Genomic DNA, 16,040 nt, shown 5'->3' with positions numbered 1-16,040 from the left:
GTAAATAAATACAATACAGAAAAAAATAATAATAACTGAACAAAAAAATGTAAAGAAATAAACAATTAACAAGGGATAATATATTTTAGGATTAGCATGCATTGGTGGATAATTCCCTTAGTAATTCATACAGGTCTTCATATTTTTCAATATATTTCATAAATAAAACTGGAATTCAGATAAAAAGATGTTCTGTTGTTAGCTGCCGAAGTTATTCTACTGAAGAGGTACAACCAGTGATTAGGTTGCTTTCTGCAAGTTGTGTGAGGTATTTTAATGACCAACAGACACACATACAAAACCTACGAGCAGAAACATTATCGTCCGCCTTCACCTTAGGAGGTGGAGGTAATTACCTGCTCCTGTAACCCATATATTACGGTATAATTGTCAATAAATAGCCGGTTGTGCTAATGCCTGCTAGCAAACAAACAGTAAACATCAGAACCAGCTTGGTTCGGGTAAAGTCATACCACTGAACAAAGGTTGTGCTGTGACTCTGTCAGAAAGGGAATTGAAAGTGAGCAGTCGTTCATACCTTCAGATGTCAGTCTGCAGAAAGGCCTCAGCAGCTCAGCAAAATTCAGGTTGTTCTTGCGGGACACTGTCTCCGCTTCTTGACTGCTTAACACGGCTACCATCGGGACAAACGAGTCCTGGATGAACTCCTGTACGGACTGGACGCACTGGGCCATGTTGGACAAACAACGTAAACCCCTCTTCACCACGAACTCGGGCTGTTCCACTGCTTCAAAACTTAACAGGCGGCGGCCATGTTGGAACTGCCGACCTTCTTCCTGTCAAGACTCCAGACGTCACGCGACGCTGGCGTGACCACGTTACCGCCGCCTTTCACCACTAGAGGACGCTGCAGACCACGCACCGAATAAAGTAGAAATAATGCAGGAATGGGTAGATAAATAAGCAGGTAAAACAGTCTTGTTTGAGGTAGGCAGTGATGTATAAAGTACCACAAAGTAATACTTGAGTAAAAGTACAAGTATCTTACCAAAGAACTACTTTGGTAAAAGTTAAAGTCTCYTTTAGGAATATTACTTGAGTAAAAGTCTTAAAGTATCTGATATGTTTTGTACTTAAGTATTAAAAGTAAAAGTATTGGTTTAAAATGAGCAGTTAGATTTTCTGTAATGACTATTAGGAGGTGACCTCCCCAAAAATGTAGAAATGACTGTTGTATTAAAATAATTAATTCATGTTAAATTTAGGATGCAGTCATCCAGCTGTTTCAGTTTATATTCATATACCAAGGCTGCACAAACCTTTTCCCCAAATTGAAAATCTATCTGAGGGCTGCAGCCAAATGTAATAATATTAATTCATAAAATACAAATACTTCTTAAGTACAGTCCTTTTATTTTAATGGTTATGTCCTGCTGGAGTGTGACATGATTTGTTTGTGTACAAACTAATACAGTATCAGAGTTTTATATATTTATACTTCTCATTCAACCACAATTAAATTCACTGTATCTAGGAGGCACAATTTATATGGATAGTATTTATTTTTACAAAAACAAGCTGGAATGAAAACAAGCAAAAATGAAATAAAAGTAACAACTTTCTACTTCTTCCCTTTTTAAAAAATGTAAGGAGTAAAAAGTACAGATAACTGTGTGAAAATGTAAGAAGTAGAAGTAAAAAGTAGGCTGAAAAATAATTACTGAAGTAAAGTACAGATACCCAAAAATTCTACTTAAGTACAGTAAAGAAGTATTTGTACTTAGTTACTTTACAACTCTGGAGGTAGGTAGTGTTTTTAAAATGTTTTAGGTTTTTCTTTTCAAATGATTAAATTTTGGCACTTCATGTTTATGAAACAGAACTTGTCCAACAAGAAAACAAGTTTGGAAAATGTAATCATCATCCTCAGTATCATCCACAACTTATGTTGAGATATGACAGAGGTTATGCCAATTTAGTTCATCCTTGAAAACACATATAAACAATCTCAAGTGATGTGAGTATCAGTCACATGGAGGCAGTGCTTAAAAGCCTGAATTTTGCCTGAAACTCTCAGACTGAAGAAGTCTCTTGGAGGAGAGACGAAACGTTTCATTAGAGAAGAACCCGTCCAGAAGACCKATACAATTTTTTTTTTTTTTTACCTGGATTACAGAGATGCATCAGGACATAAACAATCCCATTAACATCGCTCCGTGTTACATTCAGATTAGGCCTTTGTGTTGAGAATGACTCTTGACTGCTACCACATAAAATTTTAGCAGCATATTTAATTAAATTTTTTATTTTTATTTTTTTACTTTCTGCAAGTTTCCACCAAATTCATCCAATGCTTCTTTAGTAAAAGACACAAGCACACTGTTGTGCGCAAAAATACGTTTTTTTTTTTAACACAAACGTTCAGTTAAGAAAACAGCAACAAAGAAAACAAAGGTTGTCACAGGAAAATCTAGAAGTTTATTATGTGCTCATGTTGCCTTCTCACACTGGTGTCATTTTATTGATTTATAGGCCTGAAAAACTAACAAATAAAAAAGCAACAAAACAAGGTGATTTCTCTATCCTGGTAGAGGACTTTTTACCCATTTTGCCATACATTGTGCTCTATGACTCGTCTAACAGGGTATTAACTATTTGACAGAACATCATGTTAAAACATGACCAGACTGTCCCTTTAAGCTGACGATGTATTCCACAATGCAGCACATTTGATTTGTACAGTACTTTATGTGCCACCTGGCCCTGCAGCTGTGTCTGTATCTTCTCATGAGAGTTACTCAGTTCACCGTGAGGCAGGGTGGTGTCGTGAGGAGGGACCCTGGATCAGATGTGTGGATAATGGAACTTCTTGCAGGAGGAGAGCCGGAAGCGGTGGTGTTGAGTTTGGAGACGGGGCTTGGTCAATAAACAGGTGCTGCAGAGGCAGAGAGGAGGGGCTACAGCGAGGATTGGTGGGCTTGTGGGGGGAGTGGGTGTCTGATCCAACCTCTTGAAGAACTGGTTCGGATTATTTGCACATATAATTTTTCTCCCACAGCCTGAGTTGGGCTTGTTTTAGCCTGAAACGTCTCTCCAAGCGTCACTCACACTAAGCCTCCATCTTCTGTGGACGTTTTTGGGTGCCTGATCTTTGAGTCGGCGCAGAGCCTGTAAAACTGTTCATTTGTTTCTTGTTATCTCAGGTGATTTTACTGCGAGCGGTTAGACTATCACATGTAGGCAGAATAAATGTACAAACTGAAGGTTTTCAGCGTGCATTCAGGCCTTTCAGCCCTTCATTTAGCAGATTCTGTTTGCAATCCGATCCCTCAGGATGAAACTTAGCAACAAATCTATGCTCCTCACACATTCACGTGGTAACACTGATGTTTCAGTTGGAAAAACAGCATCAAACTAAACAAACTGTGTCAGAGATTCAATAAGAGTTATAGTTCTCAAGATCGGTCTTGGTCTCAAAGCCACATTTATACGTAAGTCTTGTTTTTTTCTCAGAAATAACTGCATTTTTTTACTTGTTTTTGTACCAGACTGGATTTTGTTTTCCCAAGACTGATCCAGACTATAGCTGCTGTAACATCTTTATTTTTACTGCAGCAGAATGAAAGTCCATCTATCTGTATTTATCTGCATTTGAATGTAACCAATAATTTTTTTTTATTTTACTTTGAAAGTTTTAACGCTACCACCTGCACATAAGTCAAGGTTGAGAATCACTGAAATACAGAAACAAAAATCACTTTCAGCAGAGGGATAAAAGTATCTGAATAGAATAACTAAGTAAAAGTAAAAACACCTTATCAGAAAATGACTTTGGTAAAAAGGAATTTCACCGATAAAGAAAGTAGTAAAAGTCATAAAACTGTAAAAGTAAAAATAAAAGTATTTTTGCACGCAGTCTAAGAAATGAAGCGTTGGCTTTACGCCGCCAAGTTATGACTGGTTCCTTTAAACTGAGTTGAGTAAATGTAAAGACATTTACAATTCTTTTTAGAAAATGTGTAAAGTACTATTTTTTAAGCGTGTACAAACAACACCTTTCATGAAGAGTTTGGGTATATATTTAAATTCATAGCGTGTAATGATGTGTTAAATTTAAAGTAAAGATGTAAAAAGTATCACTTTGTTTGTAATGTTACAAAATAAAAGTAAAGGTTATGATTTAAAAAATACTTACAAAAAAATTTAAAACTTAAAAAATTACAGATCTGCAGTAGATAACTTTTAAAAGAACATGTATTTTTTTTTACATATTTGGAAAACTCACTGTCCTGACAGTAGAATCTGAGACAGATAATCTGTGGAAAAATAAAGCTCCTCATTTGTTCAAGTTCAACATTGTCAGTGTGCTGCTGCTGTGATGGCAGAAAAACAACCTAACATTACAGGAAAACTGACAATTTTTCCCTGAGTTGTAAAGTGATTAAGTACAAATACTTTGTTACTGTATAAGTAGAATTTTTGGATATCTGTACTTTACTTTACTAATTACTTTTCAGCCTACTTTTTACTTCTACTTCTTACATTTTCCAACAATTATATGTACTTTCTACTTACATTTTTAAAAAAGGCAAGAAGTAGAAAGTTGTTACTTTTATTTCATTTTTGCTTGTTTTCATTCCAGCTTGTTTTTGTAAAAAATAAATATTATCCATACAAATTTTGCCTTCTAGATAGAGTGAATTTAATTGTAGTTGAATGAGAAGTATAAATATATAAAATTCTGATACTGTATAGGTTTGTACACAAATCATGTCACAGTCCAGCAGGACATAATTATTAAAATAAAAGGACTGTACTTAAGAAGTATTTGTATTTCATGAATTATATTATTGCATTTGGCCGCAGCTCTCAGATAGATTTTCATTTTGGGGAAAAGGTTTGGGCCTCCTTGATATATGTATATAAACTGAAACAGCTGGACTAATGCATCCTAAATTTAACATAAATTAATTATTTTAATACAACAGTCATTTCTGCAGTATTTGGGGAGGTCACCTCCTAATAAATGTCATTACAGAAAATCTAACTGCTCATTTTAAATCAATACTTTTACTTTTAATATTAAGTGCAAAAAATATCAGATACTTTAAGACCTTTACTCAATATTCCTAAAGGAGACTTTAACTTTTACCAAAGAAATTTTTTTGGAAGATACTTGTACTTTTACTCAAGTATCACATTGTGGTACTTTATACAACACTGAATTTTCCTAATGATAATCCTGTGTGGTCACGTCAGGCTCCGCTGTGGAGGGAGGAGCTGTAGCACAGCAGGGAGCAAGGGGAGGGACCTGTAAGGTGTGCTTGTTCAAATTTTCAGGCTAAACCCACGGTTTTCTCAAAACTCCCCACTGCATCTTTTATTATTTATCGTTATTTAACCAGGAAATCCCATTGAGCTCGCAGATCTCTTTTACCTGGGTCCAAAGGCAACGTATTGTACGTATTTTTGTGCTGTGGGGAAAATCGAAGTACCCGGTGAGAAAACCCACACAAGCATGAGGAGAACATGCAAACTTCGCACAGAAAGACCCCAGGTGTGTAGCGGGGATGGAACCCAGGACATTCTTGCTATGAGGCGTCAGTGCTAACCACTGAGCCATCGTGCCAATTTTCAAGTTTAAGCCATACACCTCTGATTTTCAGGTGTTAATTGGACAAAATTTGGTTTCTTCCTGCCTCACCACTTTACACTTTTACACATTTTTACACTACTTTTACATATTTTACACTTTTAACATAGTGGTAGCTATGTGGTCAGTGCTATGGTCTCTGAGGCCTCAGGTTCAAACCCAGGTTGCATCGGGATGGAAAGATGTCTGACGAAGAACAACCGCCAAATCTGTTGTGCAAGTTCACTCACTGAGGCAAAGAAAACAAAACATCTACAAGTATTTTTGTTATTTGAACTCAGACTCACCTTTTGTTGATGCTGTATTCACTGAGTGTTGCAGCTTTTACATGTTGCTACTTTTAAAGGTAGAATATTATTAATAATTATTTCCTACTTCAGGCTTTTCAGCATTACAAAAATAGCTTTATTGCTTAATTTGAAATAAGTATATTTTATATGACCAGTAGATTTCGTTTTTTTAAAAGACAAACTGGTTACACAATTTAACACAACCTGTAAAATTTACCAGGCAGTGAGTGATTGTGGAGTCATTAATGTTTTTACCTTTCTGTTTCATCCTGCCCCCAGCCTTTCTACAGGTCAGTCACATGAGCTTGTGTCACTGGTTAAAAACATTGCACAAAAACTAAGAAAATGAATGTTTGTCAGTTAATTATTTACTGTAACAGTGATTCCTGGCAATCAATCTTAAACTGTTGATGAGCCTGTTTGTTTTGACCTGAAAGGCCACGTCGGTTTAAAAAAATGCATTGGTACGTGGGTTGATTAGGTAAACAAAGTTGCTACATCTTCACCAGTGCCAAACAGCCTATTCTGCTGTTGACTCAGTTTTGATCTGTTAATTCTCCAGGCTCTGACAAACATGTTGGCAAAGTTAGACGCCAGGTGCTTAGAAGCACTTTTATCTCAGATCAAACTGGGTTTACCCTCATTAGTCACTCTATTTTCATTCTCTGGAAAGTTTTGATGTGGTTTTTAAATCCTCCATAGGCACTTCTACTTTAATTGGCATTCATGGTGCAAAAAATGTGTTGGCTTTTTTTTTCTTCCATATTTGGAAAATTTGGAGAAAATTGGATCTCACGGTTTTACACCTCAGGCAGAAAATATTGCTCTATGAGGGATAAGTCCTCTTTTATTTGTTGTTATAATGAAATCTGTGTTCTTTGTTTTACAAAGATTAAATTTGGTGTGGCGGTAGCCGTCCATCATCTCCAAGACATCTGACTCCAAACAAACCTTTTTTTGTTGTTGTTGTTGTTGGGGACAATGTTTGTTCACACAGAAACTACAGCAGAAATAATTAAATTAATTCAAAAAGTAATGTGGAATTGATTTATTTTTAGAGTCACCCCTGAGTCAAAATGGGGACCATAACTAAACGCAGTAAGTGGTAGGCGACTAGAGGCGACAAAGATGTAACTATAATTATAATCGTTCAACCCTTTCATTCATTTTTATCCACTTCTTCCTTTCAAGGTCATGGGGTCCAAATCAATGTGCGAGGGGCGAGGGACACCCTGGACAGGTCTCAGTCCATCACAGGGACACATAGAGACAAATGAGACTAACTTTCTCAGTCATATTGAAGAAGTTGCCAATAGACCATTTTAAAAATTGTTACAAATGTGCATGTGTGAAGCGGGCCAAGCTAGCATGTTTTTTTGGGAAAACGCCTGTAGAATTGAACAAATTCATCTGGTAAATTTACACAGTTTTACAGTTCCAGTGTATTTGTTGTAAACTGATTAGTTTCCTATAGGATCATAGGTGAGATTCTGCGTAAAATAGCTAAGATATAAATCTGCTTTTTGAGCTTGTTAAATCTGCGCAAATTCCAATAATGTTTTCGCAGCCACCCTGAAGAGTTAGGCTCCTCTAGTATTTGTAACTGCAAAATGATCTATTATCCTAAAATTCATGTTTTTGGTCTGTGGGGTGAAACCATAGACTTGAATAAGATCACTAGACTGAGCCCTGTCCATCCAGTCCACTGGTAGTGTCTGTGACAGCATGGGGGAGCAGAAACAGACCAAACAGGACAACAGCTCACAGCCTCCATAGTAACCAATAGATAAACAACAAGCTGAACTGGATCTTTTTCACAAATTATCTGTAAAAAATTTTTACAATAAATTAATAATTATGTTAACTGCATTCAACAATCATGTAAAACAACAGATTTATACCAGAAAAATATACAATTTATAAATAACAATGATCTAAACCAGACCTGAAGTCAGCCTGTAACTTAGACTTAGCTAGTTGAAAAATGATGACTTCAGCAAGTAATAAAGTATATTTATTATTTCTCTTACTGTCATGAATAATAATAAATATTTACCAGTCATTGCTTAGAAAATATTCTCTGTATACCTGTTATAGGATGAAACTTGTCTCTATTAGCTAACCAACAGGTCAGGCCCCTCTAACAGGAACCTAAAAATATTCCCATTTATAATGTGATTTTACACTCTGTAGGTCTAAGTATTAATCAGAAGACAAATCAGCTGTAATATTTATTAGTTTGTGTTAAATTGTTAAATTGATTCAGCAGAATGCTAAACTCTGTATATATGCTCCACAAGTTAATATCTGTTAACCAGTTCAATAAATAACAGTGAGTACATGGACTTTATAAGATTATTTTAATTTTAAACTGTTACATTATGTTCTGCTCAGATCACATTGAGCTATAAGATCAAATCTGCTGACTTGTGTTGTGAAATGAGACGTTTTCCTGTTTATCTTCTGTTGGTAAATCCATAACAGACATTATTTAAAACATTAGATCCATATATAAACTGTAAAATAATAATATTATTTAGTTTTAATAATTTCTACATCAGTGCTTTTTGTCTGTCCTGTCACCAACATGTACAGTAACGGGAAATCCAGACTCTTGACCATTTTGCGTTAGCCGTTAGCTTCACCAGCCGATCACAAGGTCGCGTGGTTTCTGAGCACTCCAGCTGTTATAAATACCTCCATGGGAGAAACCCATGCATGCACGAAGAGAACATGCAAACACTAACCAGAAAGGTCCTTGGGTGGGATTCAATCCGTCAACCTTGAAATTGTTCTAAATACACAAAAGACATTTACTGCAGAGAAAACTCAAAGGTTTATGAGGTTTATTTGTATCTTGTGATTCATAGATTAATTTTACTCAACAGGGTAAACTACCTGCTCCTCTATAACGAGTAGATTAACACAACTTTAGATCATACATTCTCCTTTAGCTTTCTATGTGCTGGATGTATTGCTCATTAAAAACACGCCACAGAAGCTCCACCTGATCAAGCATATAATTTTGGCCAGACCCGGCCTGAGTGTCAGGCCACGTCTGGTTTCCTTCAGCTTCTCTTCAAGCTCAACCATTTCTGTCATTTTTTGGTGCCACCACATCAGCCTTTTGTTTTCCATTTTTGTAATAAGTTCTTCTTTCATTTAGCTACTTGTGTTGAGTTTGCATTTTGAGTTCTGTTTCTTCCAAACCTGAGAGATGTCAATTCAGTAAATGTTGAAAACACTTCAGTATTCAGCACATTAACCAGAATTGCCCGCAGGCCTTTTATTATTTATTACTGAACATTTTTATTATTCATAGCATATTTAGTGAGCTGAGGAAAGACAATTGTTCAGTCAGGGTTACAGAGCATCAGACTTTGTTTATGTATTTGCACGTTTTCCTGTTTGACCGGTTTTCACCTCAAGGGCACCAAGTCTTATTGCAGAGTTGTTTTTTGTCTCAGAGAACAACATTTTTTTTTCTGTTTCTTGAACCCTGCAGCTCCGAGGTGTCAGCTTTCATAATTATATACGTCCCTTCAAGTCATAAAGTTGAAACTCTTCGCATTGATAGATTTATATTTTCAGAGGAGAGACGGCACAACATGTCAAAAGTCATGTTCAGCATTGTTCACATGCTGCCAAACCTACATCTTTCATTAATAAGTTAATCATGACTTAGTCATAGATGTTTGCTTTTCAAATATTGTTATTGGTTGTGTAAATACGAATATTTGATTTGGTATTTTATGCAATAAAGTGCCTAACATCTTAATTGCTTCACTTTTTTATTGAATGAGTTGAGTTAAAGGGATCCACAATCAGTTGTAACATTAAACTTTATTTGATAAAGATTTGTTTTAAATGTAAAATAAAGACTGTAAAAATACTGTAGGCTGTTTAGTTTGCAATTTTTTTTAAATATATATTTTAACACGACGGAGCCATTTTATTTACGCGCAAAGCATTCTGGGTAAATGATGACATCAACTAGGTCMTYGGTGCGAGGCTGCTAGCGAGCTATATCCACCCTGAAGGTTAATCTTGGACAATATCTGATGATCGACTCTTTTAAATGAAACCAGAGAGCGTTGACAGAGAGGAGAAGGTAGAAATGACTCAGCCTGTAACTGAAAATATAGATGGAGGACAACAGAGCTGCTTCATGAAGAAGAACCTCAGCTTAGCCTGTTAGCCTTTGCGCTAGCCCTCACACTATATTGCCTTATATTATTAGCTCGGCGCAAACGCGACAAACAAGCTAAACTGAGGCCCTCCATCCATATTTTGCATTCCTCTCTCTGTTATGTGGATGGAGGACCTCAGTGACAAGAGGAGAATGTGTAGCGCTGAGCTAATGCATATGTATGGTGATAGCATCGGTGCTAACCCTAAAGCTAACAGGCTAAGCTGAGTTTCTTCTTCCATGAAGCAGCTCTGTTGTCCTCCATCTATATTTTCAGTTACAGGCTGAGTCATTTCTACCTTCTCCTCTCTGTCAACGCTCTCTGGTTTCATTTAAAAGAGTCGATCATCAGATATTGTCCAAGATTAACCTTCAGGGTGGATATAGCTCGCTAGCAGCCTCGTGCCGATGACCTAGTTGATGTCAACATTTACCCAGAATGCTTTGCGTGTAAATAAAATGGCCCCGTCCGTGTAATATATTTTTAACTTTTAGTTTAAAAATGAAAAAAACTGAACATCCTACAGTATTTTTACAGTCTTTATTTTACCGTTAAAGTATATGTTTATCATATAAAGTCTAATGTTACAACTAATCGAGGATCCCTTTAAAACTTCAATATGATCACTTATTCATGATCCACTTTCTGATTTGATGCATCAGACGTTGCTTGGTGATCCAGTGCTACTGACTTTGATTTGTTGCAAAACCTTTTTTTAAATTATTTTTATTAATTTATTGGTAACTTGTTTGTATCCTGGAATCACTGTAGGGCTTTATAAAATAATTTATTATCGACAGGTTGTTTTAACCAACATTTGAAGGTGGACATTGATGTTTGATGATGCTTATATTTATGTATCTGTTGGCAAAATAACTCATGAACCACTTGACAGATTTTAATACAGCTTTCAGAAAGTATTCGTTGGACATACAGATACTACTCATTTGCTTTTGGAGTCAGTTCAATGCAAGACGGCCGCCAGAGCCATGTGATCTTAGAAAAAACAAAAATGATTTTAATTCATTCGGTTTTACAGTTATTGATCTAACTTTTTGTGTAGTAATATCTAACACTAACCTTAAACACAACCACTAACGGATTGTGAAAAATCTTATTTTGAAAATTTGTCCTCAACTATTTGGAGTCAACTTTTTCTGTTAGTAAAATATCTCTTAAACCACTGGATGGATCTTAATGAAACTTTCAGGAAGTAATGACCAAATGTGTCTCTACAACTGATTACATAACGGAGTCAACCCAATTCAAGATAGCTGCCACAGCCAACTGAAATTAGAAAACACAGATATGGCTATAATTCAGTGAATTTTACTGACACTGTGTTAAAATTTGGTGTGCTGATGGCTGAGACGTCCCCCAACACATAAACCAACTTCTACTTATTGTGTGGCATCTCTGCTTAACACTTTAAAAAAATATTTGCATGATGTGTGATGCTTTTAAATCTTTCCTTTACACATTTAAATCATTCAGTTGGGGTCTATATAAAGTGGAACTGCAATACTTTGGTCTGAATTCCTCCTTATTGTAACTCCACAAGCCCCCCTTTTCTGAGGTGTGTCTCAGATCAACTCATTTTGAGGCTGTCTCTAAACGTGGCACTTCACACTCTACCACCCTCCATTTTCCAGACCAGTTCATTCTGATAGAGGGGTTTACTGCTATATACTGGATACAAATGATTTAAAACATGACAACAGAAGACTTGTCCATCCAGCCTTACATGTTGGAGCCAGAGTCTGACCCAGAGCCAGAGGAGAATGAAGACCACCAAATTGTAGTTGGTAAGTCCAGACCTTAGCAGATAATTTGACATAATAGTTCAGATTACATCGTAGGAAAAAGACATAACTGAACAAGTTTAAAAATATGACCCAAACAGAATATTAAGATATCTTTGCAGAACCAAGAGAAACAAAATTCAACCTTTCTGCACTCCTAGAGACTCTCAAGCTCACAGCAAAATGTATTTAACAGCTAAAAAGTGGATTTTCTATGATATGGTAAATGGACTGAAATTATTTAGCACCTTATCAAGTCCCTCCAGACCCCAAAGTGCTTTAAACTTACAGTCATTCACACATTGATGACAGTAAGCTACACTGTAGCCACAGCTGCCCTGCGGCACACTGACAGAGGCAGGGCTGCCGTGCACCGGTACCACCGGACCCTCTGACCACCATCAGCAGGCAAGGTAGGTGGTGTCTTGCCCAAGGACACAACGACTGAGACGGCTGGAATGGGGGATCAAACTGGCAACCCTCGGGCTACAGGAGGACTCCCCTACTCAGACACAGCTGCCCATGATGCATCCTCTTTAACAAAATATTTAAGCCCTGGTTGAATATAAATGAAACCACTGATTATTGAATGTAATCATCAGACCAACTCATTATCAGTTAGAGTCAAACTAATTCAAGCTTGCCACAACCGAAAATCAACTTCATCCAACACAAAAATGGCTCTGATTCAGTCTTTTACAGATACTGAGCTAAAATACTATTTGGTTGTAGCTCAGAGACATTTACAACACTCAGAAAAGATCTTGAAATATCTCAGGTGAACACATATTGTTATTTTCAAGTTTTGACATGGTAAAAATGTTGCGAGTTAAATGCATTTCTTTAAGGACAGGCAGGCCTTTAAAGGGATCCACGATTAGTTGTAACATTAGAGTTTATTTGATAAATGTTTATTTTAACTGTAAAATAAAGACTGTAAAAATACTGTAGGCTGTTTAGTTTTTATCATTTTTAAACCAAAAGTTTAAAAATATACTGCACGGACGGGGCCATTTTATTTACATGCAAAGCATTCTGGGTAAATGATGACATCAACTAGGTCATCAGTGCGAGGCTGCTAGCGAGTTATATCCATCCTGAAGGTTAATCTTGGACAATATCTGATGATCGACTCTTTTAAATGAAACCAGAGAGCGTTGACAGAGAGGAGAAGGTAGAAATGACTCAGTCTGTAACTGAAAATATAGATGGAGGACCTCAGTTTAGCTTGTTTGTTGTGCTAGCGCTGAGCTAATGCATATAAGGCAATATAGCATCGGAGCTAACGCTAAAGCTAACAGTCTAAGCTGAGGTTCTTCTTCCATGAAGCAGCTCTGTTGTCCTCCATCCATATTTTCAGTTACAGACTGAGTCATTTCTACCTTCTCCTCTCTGTCAACGCTCTCTGGTTTCATTTAAAAGAGTCAATCATCAGATATTGTCCAAGATTAACCTTCAGGGTGGATATAGATCACTCACACCGAGGACCTGTCCACGTCATCATTTACCCAGAATGCTTTGCGTGTAAATAAAATGGCCCCATCTGTGTTAAAATATATTTTAAAAAATTTACAAAACTAAATAATAATACAATTAAGTAATATAAATAAGCATATTATTATTATTATTATTTGTATCTTAAAATCAAACAGACATTTAGCTTTGTCTGACCTTCAGTCTGAGTTCAGGCAGGTCACAGAAAGACATTAGCTGTCACCCCAGATATTTTTATTTCTTGTTTGATGACTCACCGTCTCACATGCTCCAGGTGGGAAAAAAAAAAGAAAACACCTCACCTTTCTTATTTGCTTTATTGCAACCAAGGTACAACAAGCTGCCACTTGTTTCTGGAGAAGCCATAAATCCCGGTAAAGTCCTGCATTCACACAGAGTCCTGTCAGAGCCTGTCTCTGCAGCAGCTTAAACATTCTTTACTGTTTACAGCAGCGTTAACAGCTTTACTGGAGAACACATTAAATTTTTGTGGTTTTTCTCTTTCCCATAGAGTAATTAAAACCTGAGTAAAAGTGCCTTCTGCAGGAAAAACAAGCTCTCAGATGAAGGCTGAGCAAAGATGCCACAGAGAAAGTCTGGTACACTGCATAATTAAATACTTGCTCGCCCTCCGCCTTTCATGCCGGTTTTAACTTACAATCACCTTTTCATGAGAGTTGAGTTACAACCAGTTTGGTCCAGCACTGAAAATTACCTTATGTTCAATCTCATCTGGATTTTAATGTGTTTGTTGTGAATGCCACTCAGCTACGAACACAATAAATTTAGCGTTAATATCTGTAAAAATCGACTGAGTTGAAGCCTTTTTTTGTTTTGTTTTGGTTAAGCTTGATTAGCTGTGGCATCCATCTTGAACTGAGGTGACTCTAAAAGTTGAGTAGTTGTTGACATACAGCCACTAATTCATGAGATACTGAACCAACAGAGCTGATACCAACAATAAAAACACAACATTGCACAGTACATACGTGCTTTCAATGATTCTCAGCTACTACCACAACACATATTAGATCAATATCTGTAAAGCTGACTGAGTTAGAGACATGTTTTGTGTTTCTACATTCAATTGATTTTGGTGATTATCTTGAAATGTCTTCAAAAGTTAATGAACATTTTGGAGAAAAGTTTTTTCCAGTTAAGACAGATAAGACAAACAGATGCTATTTTATATAGCCGATTAGATGGTGGGATCAGTCAGGTCTCCCTTTCACATCTTCAATTTGTTCAGAATGCTGCAGCTCGGCTCTTAGGTTTGAGCATATTTCACCAGTCTTGTCCTCCCTTCACTGGCTCCCTGTGCACGATAGAACAATTTAAAATTCTCCTGCTCACCTATAAATGGCCTTTCACCCTCCTTTCTCTCTAACCTACTCCAACCTTATACTTCTCAGGCACTAAGATCTTCTCACCAGCTGCTTTTGATCGACCTGAAAACCAGGTTGAAGCTCAGAGGACATGGTGCTTTTTCAGTCATGGCTCCTTTGGAAGGATCTGCCCTCCAACATTACACAGGACTCGCCACTTCCTGTTTTTAAATGTCTTTGGAGAAATCTGATACACTTCTGTTTGACGTTTAATCAAATGCGAGTTATTTTTTTATTTTATTTTTCGTTTATTGTCTTCTGATTGTCTCTTTCTTTTTGTTCAGCACTTTAACGTGTAGTTTTTAAAATGCGCTTTATAAATAAAGCTACTGGTTGAGAAGGTCCAGTCTTTCATTTCTGAGAGTTTGATTAGAATCTGTCCATGGGTTCATGAAATATTCCGAAAACTAAAAAAATGAAACAAATACTGTGTAATTATTCATCTCTTGGAGTAAAAGTTATGGATGACTCTCAGCTACCACAACATCAAATTTGTAGCCCAATATCCATGAACTTGACTCCAACATGACCGATTTTGTGGGAGAGTTTTACGTTTCTTTTTAATTGCATGTTTTTTTTTCTTTTTTCAGGCCACTTCTTTAATTGCTTGTATATGCACTTCCTCAAAGTTCTTCCTCCTTCATTATTGAATTAGGTACAGGAGAAAGCAAGTTAAATCTGAGGTCATCAGGGTGGAGCAGTCTTTGGACAATCCCTTTTTAAATTAGGCTCTTAGTGAGGAACTGCTCTTTTAGGTCTGGATTGTTGTCAAATGTTCTTCAAAGCCTCACCTGTGTGAGAGTGTCTCATTTTGAATTCTTGCGGCGGCAACAACTCCATTATTAAAAGTGTTGGCAGCACATTTCATTACTAATGTGTTGTACTGGGCGTTTTATGATGCTATTAATTTAATGATTAAGCTTTAAGTTTTAATTTGCTGACAATGTCTGAGTGAAGACACTTGTCTTAGTACTGCAAATAAAACAAGGAATTAAGTGAATTACTGTGAAAAGTAGCTGTCTGGACTGAAAGTATTCTTAACGTGATCGTCACTAACATGAGACTGTCCATGGTCAAATATAAAGACTTCACAAGAATAGTTCACACTTTTATTTCAGGTAAACGCTTCACTCAAGGACACATTTGACTAAACTCATGGAGAGAAAATAGGAAGTGTATATTTTTGTGTACATTCGTTTTTTTTACTTAAGCTATTTGACAAATATTTATGTCTTTGTACATTACAATTCAATATTATAGGAACA

The 16,040-nt window shown here is 36.5% G+C and overlaps 1 protein-coding gene across 1 annotated transcript in view; it reads right to left on the bottom strand.

Moving 5' to 3' along the window:
* Nucleotides 1-789, bottom strand: part of trappc8 (trafficking protein particle complex subunit 8) — a 44,813-nt gene extending 44,024 nt beyond the window's left edge. Inside the window, exon 1 of the mRNA XM_014017438.1 lies at nucleotides 539-789. Coding sequence (XP_013872892.1) covers nucleotides 539-695 — 157 coding nt within the window. The 5' untranslated portion in view covers nucleotides 696-789. The remainder of the gene's footprint in view (nucleotides 1-538) is intronic.
* Nucleotides 790-16,040: the final 15,251 nt, after the last annotated feature.

This window comes from Austrofundulus limnaeus, unplaced genomic scaffold, assembly GCF_001266775.1.
Source record: "Austrofundulus limnaeus strain Quisiro unplaced genomic scaffold, Austrofundulus_limnaeus-1.0 Scaffold168, whole genome shotgun sequence".
NCBI classification, from domain to species: Eukaryota; Metazoa; Chordata; class Actinopteri; order Cyprinodontiformes; family Rivulidae; genus Austrofundulus; species Austrofundulus limnaeus.
Note: the sequence above shows the minus strand (reverse complement) of the source record. Positions and strands in the feature narration are given on the sequence as shown.